The sequence below is a fragment of the Littorina saxatilis genome, linkage group LG10 (assembly GCF_037325665.1).
Source record: "Littorina saxatilis isolate snail1 linkage group LG10, US_GU_Lsax_2.0, whole genome shotgun sequence".
Taxonomy (NCBI): domain Eukaryota; kingdom Metazoa; phylum Mollusca; class Gastropoda; order Littorinimorpha; family Littorinidae; genus Littorina; species Littorina saxatilis.
Genome location: NC_090254.1, coordinates 10975891 through 10998457, shown reverse-complemented (window position 1 = coordinate 10998457; position 22567 = coordinate 10975891). Strand labels below are relative to the sequence as shown.

The following is a 22567-nucleotide window of genomic DNA, read 5'->3' as shown; positions in this document are numbered from 1 at the left end:
ACCCCCCCCCGCCACACACACTGAAGTCAGAAAAAATCCATCTCAATCAGAACAAGCACTCTACGTTATGCTCCAAGAAAACCTCATCTAAACACACAACATCCCGGAAAAACAATGGAATGACGACAGCAATGAAAGACGTAGACCTTGTACGCATGAGCGAAGGCCAGAACGCCGTCGCTGACGAATTGCAGCTGCGCCTCCATCTCAAAGCCGTTGTTCCCCGAAATCTGCTCTTCTCCCGTACACGTCTTCTCGTATTTCTGAAGGGCAACAAAGCGATCAATGTAAACAAGGAAATACATGAACCATAATTGAAATAATAATTAGAATTTTCCAGAATTTTAATGACCAAACTCATTGATTAATTTTTAATCTTCCAAGCCGAAAACTTGACTAAATGTAAAAAATAGAAAATACATTAACAGATAACCAAACTGATGACAACAAACAAGTCGGTTAAATATTGGTATAGTGGAAAAGAAACCAAAAACAAAGAGAAAAAGAAACCATTTAAAAGAATTTTTGGGGGTTAATTTTAAACGTGTTCGTTGTTATCACTTTGTTTTTCTGTTTATGTATTTTGTAATTTTTATTTACTGTTTAATTTTGTTCTCGAAAAGAAACCATTCAGGAGAAGCATTCTGGTCAATTTGAACACCGCAACACGGTGGCCTAGTGGTAAGGAGTCCGCCCAGTGGGCGGGAGGTCGTGGGTTCGAACCCCGGCCGGGTCATACCTAAGACTTTAAAATTGGCAATCTAGTGGCTGCTCCGCCTGGCGTCTGGCATTATGGGGTTAGTGCTAGGACTGGTTGGTCCGGTGTCAGAATAATGTGACTGGGTGAGACATGAAGCCTGTGCTGCGACTTCTGTCTTGTGTGTGGCGTACGTTATATGTCAAAGCAGCACCGCCCTGATATGGCCCTTCGTGGTGGACTGGGCGTTAAGCAATTTGAACAGAGGAGTAAGTTAAGCAAAATCAAACAGTAAATAAAAACAAGTCGCGTAAGGCGAAAATACAACATTTAGTCAAGCTCAGTCGAACTCACAGAATCAAACTGAACGCATTGCATTTTTCCGCAAGACCTGTCCACCGCTCGTGGCAAAGGCAGTGACATTAACAATCCAGAAAAGCGCAGTAGCGATTGCGCTGAGGAGGATAGCACGCTTTTCTGTACCTCTCTTCGTTTTAACTTTCTGAGCGTGTTTTTAATCCAAACATATCATATCTATATGTTTTTGGAATCAGGAACGGACAAGAAATAAGATAAAACTGTTTTAAAATCGATTTCGGAAATTTTATTTTAATCATAATTTTTATATTTTTAATTTTCAGAGCTTGTTTTTAATCCGAATACATGTATAACATATTTATATGTTTTTTAAATCAGAAAATGATGAAGAATAAGATGAACGTAAATTTGGATCGTTTTATATAAAAAAAATATTACAATTTTCAGATTTTTAATGACCAAAGTCATTAATTAATTTTTAAGCCACAAAGCTGAAATGCAATACCGAAGTCCGGCCTTCGTCGAAGATTGCTTTACAAAAATTTCAATCAATTTGATTGAAAAATGAGGGTGTCACAGTGCCGCCTCAACTTTTACAAAAAGCCGGATATGACGTCATCAAAGGTATTGATCGAAAAAATGAAAAAAACGTCCAGGGATATCATTCCCAGGAACTCTCATGTCAAATTTCATAAAGATCGGTCCAGTAGTTTGGTCTGAATCGCTCTACACACACACGCACAGACAGACACACACACACACACACATACACCACGACCCTCGTCTCGATTCCCCCTCTATGTTAAAACATTTAGTCAAAACTTGACTAAATGTAATGAGAAAATACATGAACAGAAAAGCAACGTGATAACAACGAACACGTCGCTTAAAGGTATAGTGGAGAAGAAACCATTGTGGAGAGGCGTTTTGGTCAATTTAACGATAAGATCGAAGTCTGAAGGTCATTCGTTTTGTTGGGATTTAGACACACCTGCAATGCTAACTGGTCACAACTCCGTCACTATGCTAATTATTAAAACACAAGAAAAATAGGACATCGGTCACTGTCTGCGTTGGAGTCCTGACTCTTTTCGACGACCCCCCTCCCCCCCACCCTTAATACTGGTAATCATCCATATAACGCTAGCAGACGAAACTCCTGCGAATTTAGGTAATCACAATTTGTCATCTAGCAAATGCGTGCACGTAGTACTGCTGGCAGGGACGAAACGGTAGGACAAAGCATTTATTTGACGGAATATGCTCCAAAAGTGTACACATGGCTTTGGTAAAAGAAAAAGCAGGCTTTTGGCCACAATTTGTTTGAACACCTTTGCCTGCAATTTTTGTATTCGCACGCGCATATGCCGCAACGATGTTCATTCTAAAAATTCATATTTCTCGCGACCTTACCTGATTGAAAGGAGTTTGAGCACTGCCAGGATACTTGCAGCCAAAGTGCTGCTCCCAGTACTCGATGAACCAAGGGTTACGGGTGTTGGTGGCGGGGCGGAGCGATAAAAAGTAGTCCCTGAACCCTTGCACTTCCTCCGCTAGAGGCTGCACAGTGATCGCTCCTTCCACCTGCAGCAAATAACAAAAATCCTTGAAACCAAAAATAAAATTGAAAGGTAAAAGGTAGAATTTGGAGGCCCAACAGTCTTTTTTTCCTTATCATGTACCTATGTTGTCAAGAAGATGCCGTGTTGTTGTAATGTTTTTGTGATTCTTTTTAATGCTGTGATTGTAATGTTATTGTGTTGAAATATTGTATGGTGATTCTTAGGTAATAGAGTAAAGCGTGGGCTGCACGGAAGAGTTCTGTTATTCGAGGTATATAAACTCTCATCATCATCATCATCGTCATCGTCATCGTCGTCGTCATCATCATCATCATCATCATCATCATCATCATCATCATCATCATCATCATCATCATCATCATCATCATCATCATCATCATCATCATCATCATCATCATCATCATCATCATCATCATCATCATCATCATCATCATCATCATCATCATCATCATCATCATCATCATCATCATCATCATCATCATCATCATCATCATCATCATCATCATCATCATCATCATCATCATCATCGTCGTCGTCGTCGTCGTCGACAGGAGGTCAAGGACGCTCATCTGCTTCCATTCTTTAACGTTGTCGGACCAGCTCTTCGGTTGTCTCCTGAGAGCTAGCTAGCTACCTAGCTAGACCATATTTAACATCTGTCACTCAAGAGCAATATGTAACAGTCGCACCCAAAGAAATCATCAGTTGTATGTACCATGGGATCACCTCTAAAAGCTTACAGCGTGTTGTTGATCATGAAGATGTCTGTTTTGTATTATACTAATGAATGATTGATTAAACCACTGTTTAAAACAATGTAACTTCTGTTTACTCTCTTCATTTGAGACACCTTGCCACTTCGTGTTTTGTATTTGTTTTCCAAACCAATCGTTCCGTGACTTTCATTTCACGCTAAATGACAAGGGGACCATTAACAATTTGAAAATAGAGCCATTTTTTGCAAGGGTCTACTAATCAGATCTTTGTTTAAAACATACGAAGATAAAGCAGACGCTTTTGAATTAAAGAACATCCGAGTCCAGAGGGGCTCAAACGAGTTTTACCACCCCGTTTCTGCCTTTACTGTCCTTGTTGCTCGCTGTGCGCGCCTTCGTGAGCGAGGCTGGTACTACATATTGTTCATACGAAATGACAAACACAGGTTACAAGCGATAACGCGCAAAAGTACTGGTTTATTATTTTACATCTGACACTAAGGTATCAGTAATGCATATATAGTTACAGTACTACGTAATGAGATACTACGTATTGCGATACTACTTATTGCGGTAAAAAACTTATGGACAGAAAGAAAAAGAGAAAAGAAAACAAATTATTAGACATGGCAAAAGTATCAAAAGCATTAACAAGACACGAGAAGTAAATACAAGAAAAATAAACAATCACAAGACAGGCGAAGACAAACAGACAAGAAAGTTACAATTACCAAACACTCGTTGGTTAGTCCTTCAACAACAATAAAGAGTTACGTTCTGTACGTTCAACAACAATAAAGAATTACGTTCCGTACGTTCAACAATACCATAAGCACTAAGAATACTCAAGAAACTTAGCATACATACGTTTAAAACCAAAATGGCTACTTTCAGAAAAATACAAAAACATTGACTCATCAGGCCAGGAATACAAAGCAAACTGTCATACCAAAAAGTCTAACGACAACGTTCCTGCGTTAATCAAAGTCACAAACAAGATATTTACTCATCCACTTTCCCTCAATAACGTTACAAGAAATAAGCCCGTTTACAAACGATCACCACAGACCGCAAGCTTCTTTTACCTAAATTCTTTTAACGTAAGGCTGAAAAAGTCGGAGAAAACGTTTCACTTCGAACTTCGTTAACCACAGAAAACACAAGTTATCATTATAAACATTAGCGACTTTCTAGCGTCTACAAAACATTGCTGTACGTTCACAACACTAGAACAGTTGAACACACAATAAAGAAACACTACAACAAGTCAGACTTTCAACTCACGTTATACATAAACAACTCACAAAGTCATTACAAAATGGCGACCAAAAACACAACACAAACAAGTAACAACAAAATTACCTTATGCGCTGTGTGGGTTGACCAGCAGTACCAAAACGTGTTGCCTCACAAACGAAGGGCACAAAACGATTCACACTTGAGAAACAACTGTCTCCAAGAACATTACGTTGACGTTAAAACATAAGAAACACTCCGTTGGTTCACTTGATAACCTTCATACGTTTACATCAAAACCAAACGCTTCCTAAAACCCTCAGATCGACTGACGAGACAGGAGTCAAGCAGCGGTATTTATGGAAACAAAAACCTAACATGGAATAGTTATTCAAAAGTCAAAGGTCACCGGATTGACCAACCAACAACATTCCTAAGACAGAATCGGGTGAAGCTACTATTTTACAACCAATCAGTAACCGATCACGCACTCCGTGCATGCTCAAAACTTAAAACGGTATATTTAACAGAAAGAAGGCCAAGGAACTAGCTGACATCACAAAGCTAAAAACACGTGAGTCACACGTATTCTAAAACTTGCAACGCAGATTCGCAGGGCTCACCTCAAAATCAAGACACGAAAAAAAGCACGTGAATCTCACGGTGTTCTAGAACTAAACGACGCAGTTTGTGACGCTCCGACCAAAACCAGGTCACAACAACTGAACAAGGAGCACGTGAATTTCACGTAAAAATATTAACGCTCCACAAAACGGGTCACAACAAGGTGCCACAATAAAAACACGGTTTACTTCTTTTTACATCGTGCAATGACTTGAGCAAACGTAATTACAACAAAAAGTAGGTGAATGCATGCCACATCGGCATGCACACTCCCACCGGAAATTATATTAATATAATTTCCTTCAAAAACCTTTGTACAAACATATTCCTTATATCAAAAGAAGACAAACGCAGATTTAGACATTTCAAATTTACAACTCAAAACCATTGTGTTGCAAAACATTTACACAACAATATTATGGTTCAATCGTTTTCAGTGTTTCAACACATCTCGTTTCAACTAAATGCCACTAGTCATTTACTCGACGGCATAACAAGAACGCACCACTTAAACCATAAATGTCCGTTACATCATCTGGTATAAAAACAAACCGCAACAATCAACAACTGTCAAATTGGAAAAACACTCCAAAGTTCAATGTTCTTTCAGTTTGCCTACACAGCTTTGTCTTTGTGATTTTCACGATCTACTAACACAGTCATTTTGTGAATAGGTCGCTCTAATATGCGACTATCACCAGTGGGACGGCCGTGATTGTCTAGATCCTTTGTTCCAACATGCACTTTCACTCGTCTGACCAGTCCATCAGATCCCGGCATCACTTCGACTACACGAGCCATGCACCACTCTGATCTGCACAAGTTCTGGTCATGCAAGACAACAACATCTCCCACCTGTACGTTTGCCTGGGGACGTTGCCAGACACGACGTTTCTGCAAGAGTGAAAGGTACTGGCTCTTCCATAGCAGCCAGAATTCGTCTGCCATCCGCTGGACACAGCGCCAACGTTTCCTGGCGTACAGGTCTGGATCTTCAAACACACCAGGGGGCGGAAGGATGGCACCTGACTTCATGGTGAGGACGTGGTTGGGGGTCAAAGGGCGTGGTCCATCTGCCGATTCCAATGACTCGACAGACAGTGGTCGACTGTTCACGATGGCCATCACCTCGTATAGGAACGTACGAAGTGATGAAGTAGTGAGACGCTGGCCTGATCTTCTGAGAAGACCATTCAGGATGCTGCGTATCGTTCGGATCTGACGCTCCCAAACGCCACCCATGTGACTAGCTGCAGGGGGGTTGAACTTGAACTCACATTTGCTTTCCAGCATCTTTGATGTCAGTCGTTCAGAGTCCATCTCCTTCCATGCCAGTTTGAACTCATTGCATGCACCTACAAAGTTCGTTCCTTTGTCACACCAAATGCGTGATATGTTTCCTCGCATGGAGACAACAATGCGTAGGGCGTTGATGAAGGAATCACTTGACATGTCATCCAGGGTTTCAATGTGGATTGCCCTAGAGGCAAAACACGTCACGATCAGCCCGTACAAGATTAATGTCATGACCTTGACGCAGTCATCACGGTACCCTCGTTTTTTCTGGCGTTTCAGGCCCTTCAGATGCTTGACTGCGGCACTTCTGTTGTCGGGGAGGGACGGTTTCTCTGGTCGAAATGGTAAGAGCATCTCGAAGTGACCAGCTTCGTTGACCTTCACGATCTTCTTGAACTTTACATCGTCCTGGGACATGGATCCTGAGTCACTTGCAAAGTCTCTTTCCATAACATGTAATGGGTCAGTACACGAGACTTCGTCCACCTGTACCTTGTAGACGTGAGCTACACGTTCTTCTTCCCTCGATCCTGGCTTGACGATGACGCGCATGGACGAGGCTATGCCATCAAAGGCGACGGAATGCGGTGCCTTGCCGACGATGCTCCAACCTAACTTAGTCTCTACTGCAAATGGCAGTCCTTGGACAACGTTTAGGGGCATGAGGGCTTCAGCGCAGTCGTAGCCGATGAGGAGGCCTGCTTCACAGTCAGGGTACAAGGGGGGCAGTTTTGGAGACAGGTGTTGGAGATGTGGGTAAGCTTTGACAGTCTCTGAGGTGGGGATATGAGTGGGGTCAACGGTCAGATAAGGTCGTGAGATGGCAGAAGGGAGCCTGACAAACTCACTGGAGGTAGGAGAGCGGACACGCAATCCAGAGTACTTCCTGCCGGAGACCACAGCATTGTCCTCAGTCAGTGTGGAGACCCTGAGTGTAGTCGGCTGCGATTTGGCTTTAACTTCTTCAGCCACTGACTGCACTACAAAAGTGGCGTTGGACATAGTGTCCAGTAGTGCGTACGTCAGCACCTCTACGTTGGGGTTAGAGTCACTGGAAACGAGAACGGGAACGATCATAGACGTGAAACCGATGCTGTTTTCCTCGCTGGCCTTAAGAGCAGACACCGTAGGGGTCGACGATGACAGTGGCTCTTGAACGTCAGCAGCAGAGGTACGGTAATTGTTCTTGTGTTCACTCGCCCCTTTGGTTTCACTCATACTGTTCTGATACTTGAAATTGTCATCATGAAGACAAGTGGGATGAGCCTTCTTGCACTTCTTGCACGTCTGTTTCTGCATACATTGACGGCTCTGGTGATCCTTACTTCTGAGACATCCGTAGCAGATACGGTTCTTGAACAGAAAATCTCGTATCTCAACCAGAGGCTTCACTATGAGTTCCTTACATGTCCCAGCGTCATGGTCCGGAAGTTGACAGTGCAGACATGCGGTGACATCCTCTGTCAGGGTTGACAGGTTCGTTGTGAACTTTCTTGGTGTCCCCGATGCACTTGTCAAGCCGAAAACAGGGTCGTTAGAAATGTCTGCTTCGAGAGTAACGAACGACACGAGTTCATTGAACAGAGGATACCTCTTCTTTTCAACCTTGGTTCGAGCAACTGTTCTAGACCATCTGTGACTCATCCAGTCTGGGAGCTTTCCGACGATCTTCCGTAGGTACTGGGCATCATCCAGGATGCTCAGTCCACCAACTTCCTGGGCAGCAACGGAACATTGCTGCAAGAAATCGGCCAGACTTCTGAGTCCCTTGGGATCCTTGCTTTTGACTGGGGTCCATTCGTCCAGCTTGGTCCGGAAAGCTTGTGAAACTACGTATGAGTTGCCGAACCGATTTTCCAGCACTTCCATGGCTCTCTCGTAGGCATCACCTTCTCTTAGCAGAAAGAAGCCGGTCACGGCCTCCCTTGCTTGACCTCCGATGTACCGTTGCAGATACAATAACTTCTCACTGCTGGTTATGTTCTGTCTCTCGATGAGAAACGAAAACGACGACCTCCAAATTGGATATTGGAGAGGGTCACCAACAAAAATGCACGGCTCCTGCATCGGCAAACGGTTGATCATCAGAGCGTCTGATAGGGTTTTGGCGAGAGAGTCCATAGGAGTGTCCTGCTTGGCAGGAGTAGCAAGTGGACGTTGGTAGTACGCAGACGGGGGGTAAGAGGCAAATGGACGATCTGCATGACATTCCTTGTCAAAGTTCATGTACGCAGGGGGCCTTGCGTTTTCGTTTCCCCAGATAACTTTGGGGGTGGTCTGATGTGGGTCCAGGAATGTGGGCACGAAAGGCTCTGGTTTGGGATGTAGGTGGGTATCATAGGGGAAACAGGGTGGGGTAACTTGAAAACGTCTGTGGTCCATGCGTTGGTGACGTTCTTCTGGGAAGTAGGTGTGTCGTTCTTGCGTCTCATCACCTTCCCTTGTCTCTGGTAGGTGATAGGACCAACCTGTGTGGTCGAGATCAGGCGGGCGAGGGCCTGTGACACTTGTCGTTGAGTGTCCAACGTTGTGCAGAGGCGGCTGACCAGCGTACGCACCGAGAGGGTGCTGCAGTGTGGTCAGCAGCGCTGTAGGCCGCATGGAGGATGTAGTTGCAGCCGTCGTGTAGTTGGGTGTGAAGGGCTCCTGACGGACGAAAGGAGCGCTCGTTCCGACGTGATGGGGGGCGTTGGTGAAGGGCTCCTGATGGACGAAAGGAGCGCTCGTTCCGACGTGATGGGGGGCGTTGACATCCTCTCTACGTTGAGGTCCGTACGCCTCATATGTGGCGTTGTTGGTAGTAGCGGCGCTTGTAGAGGCGCTGACTCCAACGACGAGGTCCACGACAGGTGACGCGTGCTGTCGTGGCTCAGTCGTTGTGGTTCCAGCGTCGAAGTTGGTGACAGCAGCGTTGACGTTGACAGTCGAGATGTCATGGGTGCTGGCGGCTTGGCAGACAGGAACAGACGTGAAGTCCATGGCTGGCTGGTGTGTCCTTTGGTCAGCAATGACGGCGGCTTGGCAGACAGGAACAGACGTGACGTCCAAGGCTGGCTGGTGTGTCCCTTGGTCAGCAATGACGGCAGCACCTGTCCCTATTCCTATCGCTGTGTGCTCATTGTTTAGAGGAGGGGCTTCAAGACTGTACAGGGGAACGGAAGGACGAGGGTGGAACCTAGTGTTCAACAAATCGACTGACGGTAGATCAGGGAGATCCTGCTGAACGGATTCACCTTGTTCCAATACTTGTAACATAGCTTGTTGTTCTCTTAAGCTAGTTTTTAATTCGGTGGACTGAATTTGTCTCAAAGCCTTCTTCTGTTTAATCTCTTCAAGAGCTGCTTCAGCTGCGTCTTCGGCCTGCCTAGCTGCTTCTTCGGCCTGCCTAGCTGCTGTTCTCTCAGCTTCCTTAGCCTGCCTAGCTGCGTCCTCAGTCTGCCTAGCTGCAGTTCTCTCAGCTTCCTCAGTCTGCCTAGCCGCAGTTCTCTCAGCATATTGTTGTTGTAAGAGATCCAGTTCACTAAACTGAGCTTCCTTTATTGCGTCACCTTCCACTTTTATGGCCAGGGATGCAGCCTCTAGTTTAAGAGCCAATTTAGTGTCTTCAGAGCTAACACTTTTAGAGCGGAGAGACTCGGCGCGAGAAGCTACTTGGCTACCTGATCTCCTGCTACCTGACTTGTGGCTAGCTGACTTGTGGATGGCTGACGTAATGCTAGCTGCTTTATGAATGGCAGACTTAACACTGGCTGACTTGTGGGTGGATGACCCAACGCTAGGTGTAACACTGCTATGCCTGGAAGTAGGCTCCTTAGCCACCTGCACACTAGTCGTTTGTCTGTCAAGAGCTCGATCAATGTCAAACATAATGTTCTGAACTGTTCTCTGAACATCATCCCAACTTTCCTGAATGGTTTCACCGCTACCAATACTACGAAGACCTTTCTCTATGTCACCAAGATCCTTGTACATGCTCAAAACAATTTGTTTTTGACTGGTTAACGACTCTTGATTAGGAGTTTCTTGGTTAAGCTCTGTGACTATCTCACCGATTGCTCGTTCCAAGAATGTTCGTTGTCTTGCGAAGTTTTTAGTTTTGATCTCAATCTGGTACTCTCTACCTTTTTCAGTAGGCTTAATGTCACGCCTAGGCCTTTGAGAATGTTCATCTTCATCGCCGTTAATGTCATAACCTGAAGCTTCCAATGGTTTATCTGCTGGAATCTCCTCCATTACAATGTTCGCTTATTCAAAAGCACTAAAAACCTACATAAGGTTTATCTGGTTATAAAGTAAAATGAATCGATCTGAGGGTCGTTTGGGATAATACACAAAAGTCACAAAAAATGCGCCGGATACGGAGTAGGAAGATCTCTAACCGACAAGTTGATCTATGTCAAACTATGGTTCACTAACACAGTGACAGGTAACAATAAAGTCTTTTGCTGGTTATCAACAGCTACGTTTACGTTCATTGAGCATCAATAACAACAGTTCTTTACATTCACTTGGCTGGACTTCAGCTAAGTTTGTTTACTTTAGCTAACGTTCTTTCACTGGGCGTCAGCAGCTAAGTTTTTTACTGGACGACAGCAGCTAAGTTTTTTACTGGACGACAGCAACTAAAGTTTTTTACTGTGCGCGCCTTCGTGAGCGAGGCTGGTACTACATATTGTTCATACGAAATGACAAACACAGGTTACAAGCGATAACGCGCAAAAGTACTGGTTTATTATTTTACATCTGACACTAAGGTATCAGTAATGCATATATAGTTACAGTACTACGTAATGAGATACTACGTATTGCGATACTACTTATTGCGGTAAAAAACTTATGGACAGAAAGAAAAAGAGAAAAGAAAACAAATTATTAGACATGGCAAAAGTATCAAAAGCATTAACAAGACACGAGAAGTAAATACAAGAAAAATAAACAATCACAAGACAGGCGAAGACAAACAGACAAGAAAGTTACAATTACCAAACACTCGTTGGTTAGTCCTTCAACAACAATAAAGAGTTACGTTCTGTACGTTCAACAACAATAAAGAATTACGTTCCGTACGTTCAACAATACCATAAGCACTAAGAATACTCAAGAAACTTAGCATACATACGTTTAAAACCAAAATGGCTACTTTCAGAAAAATACAAAAACATTGACTCATCAGGCCAGGAATACAAAGCAAACTGTCATACCAAAAAGTCTAACGACAACGTTCCTGCGTTAATCAAAGTCACAAACAAGATATTTACTCATCCACTTTCCCTCAATAACGTTACAAGAAATAAGCCCGTTTACAAACGATCACCACAGACCGCAAGCTTCTTTTACCTAAATTCTTTTAACGTAAGGCTGAAAAAGTCGGAGAAAACGTTTCACTTCGAACTTCGTTAACCACAGAAAACACAAGTTATCATTATAAACATTAGCGACTTTCTAGCGTCTACAAAACATTGCTGTACGTTCACAACACTAGAACAGTTGAACACACAATAAAGAAACACTACAACAAGTCAGACTTTCAACTCACGTTATACATAAACAACTCACAAAGTCATTACAAAATGGCGACCAAAAACACAACACAAACAAGTAACAACAAAATTACCTTATGCGCTGTGTGGGTTGACCAGCAGTACCAAAACGTGTTGCCTCACAAACGAAGGGCACAAAACGATTCACACTTGAGAAACAACTGTCTCCAAGAACATTACGTTGACGTTAAAACATAAGAAACACTCCGTTGGTTCACTTGATAACCTTCATACGTTTACATCAAAACCAAACGCTTCCTAAAACCCTCAGATCGACTGACGAGACAGGAGTCAAGCAGCGGTATTTATGGAAACAAAAACCTAACATGGAATAGTTATTCAAAAGTCAAAGGTCACCGGATTGACCAACCAACAACATTCCTAAGACAGAATCGGGTGAAGCTACTATTTTACAACCAATCAGTAACCGATCACGCACTCCGTGCATGCTCAAAACTTAAAACGGTATATTTAACAGAAAGAAGGCCAAGGAACTAGCTGACATCACAAAGCTAAAAACACGTGAGTCACACGTATTCTAAAACTTGCAACGCAGATTCGCAGGGCTCACCTCAAAATCAAGACACGAAAAAAAGCACGTGAATCTCACGGTGTTCTAGAACTAAACGACGCAGTTTGTGACGCTCCGACCAAAACCAGGTCACAACAACTGAACAAGGAGCACGTGAATTTCACGTAAAAATATTAACGCTCCACAAAACGGGTCACAACAAGGTGCCACAATAAAAACACGGTTTACTTCTTTTTACATCGTGCAATGACTTGAGCAAACGTAATTACAACAAAAAGTAGGTGAATGCATGCCACATCGGCATGCACACTCGCGGCCTTTCTCCTTCCCGATAAGAACCAAAACAGGTATCACGAAGCGGAAGAAAGGACAAGGAAAAAAAATTAAGAACCATAGAAGATAATTGACATTTGATTCACAATTAAAGAAAGGAAGCCACAACCTTGATAATAAAACCACATTTCAGCCTTGAAACTGCATGGACAAGGGCAACTGTAAGCTGAACAAGTACATCTGAAAATGTTGTTGATTTTGTTGTTGTCGTTGCTGCTGCTGTTGCTGCTGTTGCCGCTGTTGTTATTGTTGTTGTTGTTGTTGTTGTTGTTGAAAAAAGATATGTTTGTGGAAAACTCCTCACCTACTCACTGATGCCACGTTAAAACATCTTCGGACACACTCCTTCTTGAAAAAAGAAAACCCCAAAAGTAACCGACTTGAACGACAATTTTCTTGATATCTGTGCATCAAGTCAGTATATAAAGATGAAACTGAAACCTTCTGTTTGTTGCAACATACAAGAACATATTCGCTCTTGTTCTTGTTCTATAAGTGCGCGTTAAGATTATGACAAAACGATACCTGGTCTGTCAAAGCGAATGTCAGCAAACAACGAGCGGTCGTCAATTCTTGCTACCTACCTGCCTACCTACCCACCGACCTACCTATTTACCTGTATATTTGTCTACCTACCTGCCTGAACATCCATACACCCACCAATCCATCCAGTCATCCATGTCACTTGAAGAACGACGCCTATCATACCTTAATCATTTTCCATTTCAGAGCTCGTTAATTACAGCATCAGTGTGCGTGCCATTACCGAAGATAGCTTAACTGCACTCAAGCTTGAGACATCCTCCATCCTTCTATCTATGTTAGTCGCCGACTCCAAAATGGCTGCCATTACCAGATGCGAAAATAAACTTTCCGTCGTTGTATCCGCATCCACACACCGACCGAATGATGGATTTAGCAATGAGGGGCGAGGAAACGTTTCGGGGAAAGAGCAACACTTAACTACCACCCATTACGGTTGAAAGGGTCTACTTCGTACACATTCGTTGAAGAAGGGACACCAAGAAAGAGCCTACCGAAAACCTGCCCTTTCCGAATAAGGGAGGTTATTAAGATCTGTAATTTAATCGACTTGTTTGAATTTTTTCCCCTTTAATGTTGGATGTCGTCAAGTGTCTAAATCTCCAATAGTGTCTTCTTTTGTTCCATGTCTGAAGAAAGAAAGTCATCCTGGCCAAACTTACATCTGATCTCAAGAAAGTGCCTCTTTATACTTCCGAATCTAAAACCTCTTTGTTTTAAACAACATTTTATTCAAACACACACACATGACAATACAACAACATGCTTACAAAGAAGCACAACATGTTGAAAACTTATAATAAGTAAAACCTCTTTACTCCCCCTTCTTATCGATACTACACAAAATCAAAGTTTAGAAACGGACACTATCAGCCAAACCGTTAGAACGCCTGTCTTTTTGACATCTTCGACCGGACAGTTCCCAACTACCGCGTTGACCAGACGCGTGGGAAGTGTCAGGCCATCAGTTTGTCGTGACCGACATGTTTGTTGCGTCTAGACTTCGGCCGCTGATGTCCCTTCTCCATCGCTGGCCACCAGGGCTGTGACCTTCATTCTTTCTTCCTTTCTTTATTTGATGTTTAACGTCGTTTTCAACCACGAAGGTTATATCGCGACGGTGTGACCTTCTCCACAAGCAGGGAAGTAGAGGAGGATCCTTTGGTATAAAGATACTCTTCTTCTTCTTCTTCTTCTTCTTCTTCTTCTTCTTCTTCTTCATTTATGGGCTGAAACTCCCACGTTCACTCATGTTTTTGCACGAGTGGGTTTTTAACTTGCCATTTAGGCAGCCATACGCCGCTTTCGGAGGATAGATGCTTGGTACTTTTGTATTTCAGTAACCCACCGAACTCTGACATGGGTTACAGGATCTTTTCCGTGCGCACTTGGTCTTGTGCTTGCGTGTACACGCGAAGGGGGATAAGGCACTAGCAGGTCTGCACATAAGTTGACATGGGACATCGGACAAATCTCCACCCTTAACCCACGATGCGCGGCCGGGATTTGAACCCACGACCTTTCTCTTGGGAGGCCGGCGTATTATCCACGAGGCCATTGCGCCCGTCGGTAGAGGAATAAAAGAGTAGAGGAGTAGAGGAGTAGAGGAGGATTATGGCTTTCTTCTGATTTAAAGAGATACTCCGGGCCGAAAACAAATGACTGAACACGCCCCAAGAGGCGCACTGCTCGGTTTGGGGTTTGGAGTGATGTCACCATACACATGGTAACTGAAGTAGAGACGTAGAGGTATTTCTTTCTTTATTTGGTGTTTAACGTCGTTTTCAACCACGAAGGTTATAATTATCGCGACGGGGAAAGGGGGGAGATGGGATAGAGCCACTTGTCAATTGTTTCTTGTTCACAAAAGCACTAATCAAAAATTTGCTCCAGGGGCTTGCAACGTAGTACAATGTATTTCCTTTACTGGGAGAATGTAAGTTTCCAGTACAAAGGACTTAACATTTCTTACATACTGCTTGACTAAAATCTTTACAAACATTGACTATATTCTATACAAGAAACACTTAACAAGGGTAAAAAGAGAAACAGAATCCGTTAGTCGCCTCTTACGACATGCTGGGGAGCATCGGGTAAATTCTTCCCCCTAACCCGCGGGGGGTACGTAGAGGTATATCATCTGGTTTAATGATAGATTCCTTCCCGCGTGAGCCATCGTGTCCACCACCACCACCACCACAGATCTGTTCTGGCTGTTACAGAGCAGGAGAACATTCAACTTCATCACACGTAAAAACAAATCGACAGTGCAGAGTGATTTTTTTTTTAATGACTTATTTTTGTACATTCACACATAATGTCAGTTAAAAAAAATAATTCAGCAAAATAAATCCATCACAGGAATCAGCCAGGCTGCAGGTTTTTGTTTCGTTGTTAAATGTAAGGATGTTTGTATGTAAAACCGGGGGGCAGATTTGTGGCGCTTTATTGGCTCACGTAAGTGTAGCCAATGCAGACATGGGAACCCCTGTTTTGCACTTTGCGTATTCTCAAACAAACTTGGTGTATTTTCAGAAAAATGAGCGTACTCCACACAGCGTTTGCACATCCATGATTAAAACATGCCTCATGCGCGTCCGTCACACCGTTAATTAAGTTTACCTATACATTTAAAACAAATGCTTATAAAAAGATGCGGCTAAAACGTCACACCTAAACTTGAATAGCATTCACCTAATGGAAGTCGCTGCGGATTTTCGTTTCGCTCGATTAGCGATTACCGGTACTTTATTAGCTCTCTACTCAAGACTCGGCCCTTTTCTCTTTCTTTCGCGAATCTTCGTTTGTCAACAAGTCGTCGTGACAAGCGTACAGAGAAACACCGGATGTATCAGGATCTCGCGCGCGCGAGATTTCATTTTTTGGTGTCTCGCGATAGTTGGAGGAGCGAGAGCCGCCATGTTGTGTTTTTTGGTCTGCTTGAAATGTGCGCAAAAGTCGTAAATCATCCCAAAAAAGCTTATTCCGGGGCGGGACTACATGTGTGTGTTGGTTACAAATTGTGTGTGTGTGTGTGATATTTTTCTTCAAACTTTTTCACTTTTCTTCTTTGTTTCACTTGTTTATTCTCGGAGCCGATTTCGCCAAATACCGTACTTTCGTTTGCCTGGTTGTTTTGATTGATTGACACGATCCGATTATATTTTTTTCGACGGCGGCTAATATAGTGACGTAATCATGTGCCAAAATACTGGATCGGCTTCAGGATGGGCTTGTGAAGACAAGTAGTCTAGGAATTTTTCTCGTCGTATTTTTTAACCACTGAGCGTACTGAGCGTATTCTCGACAATCATGCGTACACAATACGGCGAAATCGTATGGGTTCCCAGGTCTGCCAATGCGATCGAAACTTTGTCTGTCTGTGCGTGCGTGCGTGCGTATGTGCGTGCGTGCGTGTGTATGTCTGTGGTAGAAACTTTAACATTTCGTCATTTGAAGACGTCACATTATGGCGTAAGAGGGTTAGACGTCACGCGAAGGAATGTCTCGGTCATTGTTATTTTGAGCGGGCCGAGACTAGTTGGCAGTCGTGTATAAGTAGGCTAAATGCAGACAGACAGATCTAGATCTAGTGTCTCGTTTTCTTGCACAGTGTCACCTATGCTTACTGTGTGTGTGTGTGTGTGTGTGTGTGTGTGTGTGTGTGTGTGTGTGTGTGTGTGTGTGTGTGTGTGTGTGTGTGTGTGTGTGTGTGTGTGTGTGTGTGTGTGTGTATGTGTGACGGAGTGATTGAGTTTGTGTTACTATTTGTCGATTTCTTACGTGAGCCTTGAAGGCTTCGCCTCTTGTTGAAAAATTAAAAGTATTCGTGTGCGAAGTGTCGGGCCATCTCTTTGTCGTGACCGACATGTTTGTTGAGTACAGTGGAACCCCCCTTTTAAAACCTCCAAAAATCTGAGAAAATCAGGTCTTAAAAAGGAGGGAGTCTTAAAATGGGGGTAGTTTTACAGAGGATATGAACAAAAAGTCTGAGAAAACAAGGTCTTAAAAAGGAGGGAGACTTAAAATGGGGTTAGTTTTACAGAGGATATGAACAAAAAGTCTGAGAAAACAAGGTCTTAAAAAGGAGGGAGACTTAAAATGGAGGTAGTTTTACAGAGGATATGAACAAAAAGTCTGAGAAAACAAGGTCTTAAAAAGGAGGGAGACTTAAAATGGGGGTAGTTTTACAGAGGATATGAACAAAAAGTCTGAGAAAACAAGGTCTTAAAAAGGAGGGAGACTTAAAATGGGGGTAGTTTTACAGAGGATATGAACAAAAAGTCTGAGAAAACAAGGTCTTAAAAAGGAGGGAGACTTAAAATGGGGGTAATTTTACCGAGGATATGAACAAAAAGTCTGAGAAAACAAGGTCTTAAAAAGGAGGGGATCTTAATTTGGGGGTCTTAAAAGGGGGGTTCCACTGTATAGACGCAGGCCACTGTCATCCCGCTCACCTATGTAACTTCAGCAGGACCGACGACGCACTGCAGATTATCCCAGCCCGCTACACGTTGCATGAAAGGAAAACAGGCCGAGTACTCGTCATAATCCCTATCGCGGCATAAATAATATGCAGTGCGTCGTCTGTGCCGCTGAAACTGCGCAGGTATATTCTGCCCATTATACTGCATTGCTGGCCATCGGGGCTTTGACCTTCTTCAGAAACATCTTTTTTCTTTATTTGGTGTTTAACGTCGTTTTCAACCACGAAGGTTATATCGCGACGAGGGAAAGGGGGGAGATGGGATAGGGGAAAGGGGGGGGGGGGGGGGGGAGATGGGATAGAGCCACTTGTCAAGTGTTTCTTGTTCACAAAAGCACCCATCAAAAAATTGCTCCAGGGGCTTGCAACGTAGTACAATAAATGACCTTACTGGGAGAATGCAAGTTTCCAGTACAAAGGACTAAACATTTCTTACATACTGCTTGACTAAAATCTTTACAAACATTGACTATATTCTATACAAGAACCACTCAACAAGGGTAAAAGGAGAAACAGAATCCGTTAGTCGCCTCATACGACATGCGGGGTGCAGAGAAATAAGGATGTGGAAAAGAAGACTTTTGGTAAGTGAAATAAAGGTGATGGATCCAGTCAGGTAGAAATAAGACAACAAGAAAAGAATTGGAAAACTGCAGGGAATAGTAGGGAGAGTTTTCTTGAAAGGAAATATAGGTGAAAGGACTGGTAAGGCAGAAATAAGACAAAAGAAGAGAAGAAACAGAACCGTTAGTCGCCTCTTACGACATGCTGGGTAGCATCGGGTAAATTCTTTCTAGTCCCAACCAATATGGGACTCCCCCTAACCCGCGGGGGGTTCTTCAGACACAGGGAAATGGAGGAGAGAAGGGATGTAAGGAATAAAGGAGTAGAGGAGAAAACGATTTTCTTCTGATTTATACTGAATACTCCCGACTAAAAGGGTAACCTCACAGGACAATATGATACCTTAAACAAATGTGTGAGCAGTGCACGCTCCAAGAGTTACACAGTTCAGTTTGGGTTTTCGAGTAATAAAGTCACCACACACAAGGGATACCTTAAAATCAGTGTTCAGACTTTACATTATTGAAATTTACAACGCTGCATTACGGTAAACTTTGCAGACTGTGAAACGTCTCCTACTTCTCCCCACTTAGACCAAATAAACATATATGTTGGTTTAGGGTAACCCGACCGACCTTATTTTTTTCCGCCGACCCTAAAACTTTTTTTTCATTTCTAAAAATATGTTGGCACATTTTGCGGACCATACCAAGACTAAGGGAAGTAACCTCCTTTAAAATCGACTAAATTCAAGGAAAAAAAGAAGAAAGAAAAAAGCCGACCTACCGACCCTATCTTTTTTTGGTCACGTTACCCTAAACCAACATATACTTTTATTTGGCCGAACAGCAATTCATAACTGTACTCACCGCACTATGCCTTCATAACCCGCAAAGTTCAACCAGTGCGATACACACAGAAGAAGAGCAGGATAAGAAGTCATTAAAGAAAGAAGACGAGGAGAAGAAGAATAGCCCGGAAAGAACAAGTGTAAAAGATTGACACAGGAAACAGCAAGCTAAGAACATAATGACACTGGAAAAGACAAGCTACGTGGTTATTTTAGAAGACAGAATTAAAATCAGACCCAGAGAAACAGGCCCTAGGGCATTCCGGGAAACGAATTTCAGGGGAAGAAAATTGCAGAATTGTGAAACAGGAGAAAGGGACATAAAGGTTTCTGAGTTCAGAATGAAACTAGAAACCAGGCCAGCGACCTTAGCCAAGGGACAGAAAAACAACAACTGCACTGCAATTAAGTTTGTGAATACTGTCCTTCTCACGTATAAGTGTTCATGTAAACCACACATTATCTGTTCAGGCTTTTACATGAGATTAGAAAATCCCTAATCTTGGACACGTACCCATACTCACCAGCCTGGCTAACTGCTATTGGGGTGTGCACGTTAAAGATCCCACGATTGACAAAAGGGTCTTTCCTGGCAAAATTGTATAGGCGTAGATAAAAAATGTCCACCAAAATACCCGTGTGACTTGGAATAATAGGCCGTGAAAGGTGGATGCAGCGCCTATAGGCTGTTGATCTACTGGCCGATGTGAATGCGTGATATAATTATTGTGTAAAAAATTCCATCTCACACGGCATTAATAGGTAACATAACATTGTGTGGTGAGATACGTGCACGATATAAATCCTCGTAAATAAAATAAAAATAAAAATACCTGTGCAACGTTGGAACTTCTTTGTTGATTTATTCTAGTTGCAGATGGACATTATAGGTTCTGCTGAGTTGCGATTTTACTTCAGAAAAAATCCCACGCTGAACACAAATTAACAAGGACAATAACAATAACAACACTTTATTGTCCATTAGAATGTTACATAAAAATGGAAAATGTTCTTCGGCACACCCTGCCTGCCTGTAAACGATTATACCAACAATTGGACAAAAGGACCTAAAGAGCTGTCCGTGTCATCTTTAAATTGAATAAATTTACAAATCAAATCTAAATAAGGTCAAACGTCTTTAAGACTATCACAATCAAATATAATATTGCACTATGTAAATTTACCAGTAAGTAGCCAGTGGTGTGTTTCTAAGTGGACGTAGAGTCTGACTGATGGGCCAGTGGCAGACGTTTTCATTGTTTTGCAAGTGACTGACCTATAAGGCCAACAAAAAAAATAGTCTGTTTACGGTAACATAGGCAAAAAAAATAGGGTCGGTAGGTCGGGATTTTATTTTTTTTTCAAGTTATTTTGCCAAAAAACAAAGACCCTTAGTAGTATAGTAATGCACCATCCAGCCCTCTGCGCAATCGCAATAATCTATAAATCTAAAAATAGCCGATGACTAATAATATAAATCTAAAAATAGCTATAGAACTACTTCCGGTTCCGTTTTGGTGTATATGACTAAAAAATATAAATCTAAAAATAGCCGATGACTAACAATATAAATCTAAAAATAGCCGATGACGTCAGGATCATAAATAGAAGCAATAAGAATGCCACCATTTTGAAATATACACCGATAATGACACAATCTTTCATCACTGAAATGTTTTGAACGACGGCCAACTCGATCGGCGTTTAAAAACCCGTTAGTGGCAATTGCTGTTGCAAATACTTTTCGTGTTTGTTTTTACTATGAATTGATCATTGTAGACGACACTCGCGTGTCCCCCGCCCCCCGTTCCCCCGCCCCCCCGTTCCCCCGCCCCCCGTATTAGCGTACGTATTGATCATTCGAGTCATAACACTCCAACTATCAACATCACAGCGAACCAAAGCTGAATAACTGAATAACTTAAAAACATCTGTTGCTTTTTGATTGAGGGGAGGTAGATTAAAAAAGACCACTCGGTCACATGATAATAAATTAAACCTTTGTATTGTGAATTTAATACACACTATTATTCAGCTGAGAGAAGCACTGAACAGTGACCTGGCTAGTGTTGATATAAGATGTCAACGCCAGGGCCCAAAATGTTTTTCACGTCAATGAGACAGTGTATTATAACGGAAATGTGTACACATGATTAGTAACTTTATTTAAACAATAAGAAGAGAGAAATCACGAATTGTTTTCAAGTGCAACCAGAACATCGTTGTTGTTTATATTCAAGGTATGTAACTTAATATTTTACGTTGATTCCATGCGGGTTTTTGTTTTGTTTTTGTTTTAAATGTTTACTGGTTTAATGTCTGCATGCTGATTGACTCCCTGACTAACGCAATGACAAACTGACCGAATAACTCAATTACTAATCAATTCATTATATGTAACTGACTGACTGACTCACTAACTGACTGACTCACTTACTAACTTATTTACCAATCGACTAAATACCTCAGAAATGACTGATTAACTAAGTCACAGATAGACTCATTACATTCGACTATACGAACTAACACACTGACTGACTGACTGACTGATTGATTGACTAACTCACTGACTAAACGATTGATTTACTATTCAAAATAGACACATTGACTGACCGACTGACTGATTAACTGACTGACTACATCGTAATGCTATATTAAATACAACAACAAAAATGAAATATAAGACGATGCATTCTTTTTTTTTTCTTTTTTTTTGCAGTTCCACAAACATCAACCATGGATGCACCCGACCCCAATCAATGTCAGCAGTGTTTGAAGAGGTTCACAGCCAGGTACAATCTTCGTCAACACCAGCGACAAGTTCATCAACAAGATCGACCGCATCTCTGTGAAATATGCGGTAAAACATTCGCGAGGTTACTTGACCTATTAAGACATATTGAAATACATGATAACACAAAACGTCAGGGTAGGAAACGGAAATCTGATCAGGGACCACGACTAAATCAAGAGAAGCGAAAGAAGAAGAATAAACCGTTTTGGGAGAGACAACCACAACCTACACAACAAGACAATGAGGATCTACTGAAACTTTACAGAGACAACAACCACTCCATCAAACATCACCGACGTCGCGGTCATCATCAACATTCCTACACATATCAATGGGAGGACTCTGAAATCAGACCTGACTGGCGTGAAGATTTACAAGATATGTTCGACGATCAACAGCATCGCTTCAAGATCAATCTCAGTCACGGATTAATACTGAAACATAAAGAGAACGGA

At 42.5% G+C, this 22567-nt stretch overlaps 1 protein-coding gene across 1 annotated transcript in view; it reads right to left on the bottom strand.

Annotated features, from left to right (window-relative positions):
* Window positions 1-22567, bottom strand: part of LOC138979156 (metabotropic glutamate receptor 3-like) — a 374871-nt gene that overhangs the window by 55199 nt on the left and 297105 nt on the right. Inside the window, exons 7-8 of the mRNA XM_070351965.1 lie at window positions 2429-2599; window positions 147-263 (exon numbers count right to left, since the gene is read on the bottom strand). Coding sequence (XP_070208066.1) covers window positions 147-263; window positions 2429-2599 — 288 coding nt within the window. The remainder of the gene's footprint in view (window positions 1-146; window positions 264-2428; window positions 2600-22567) is intronic.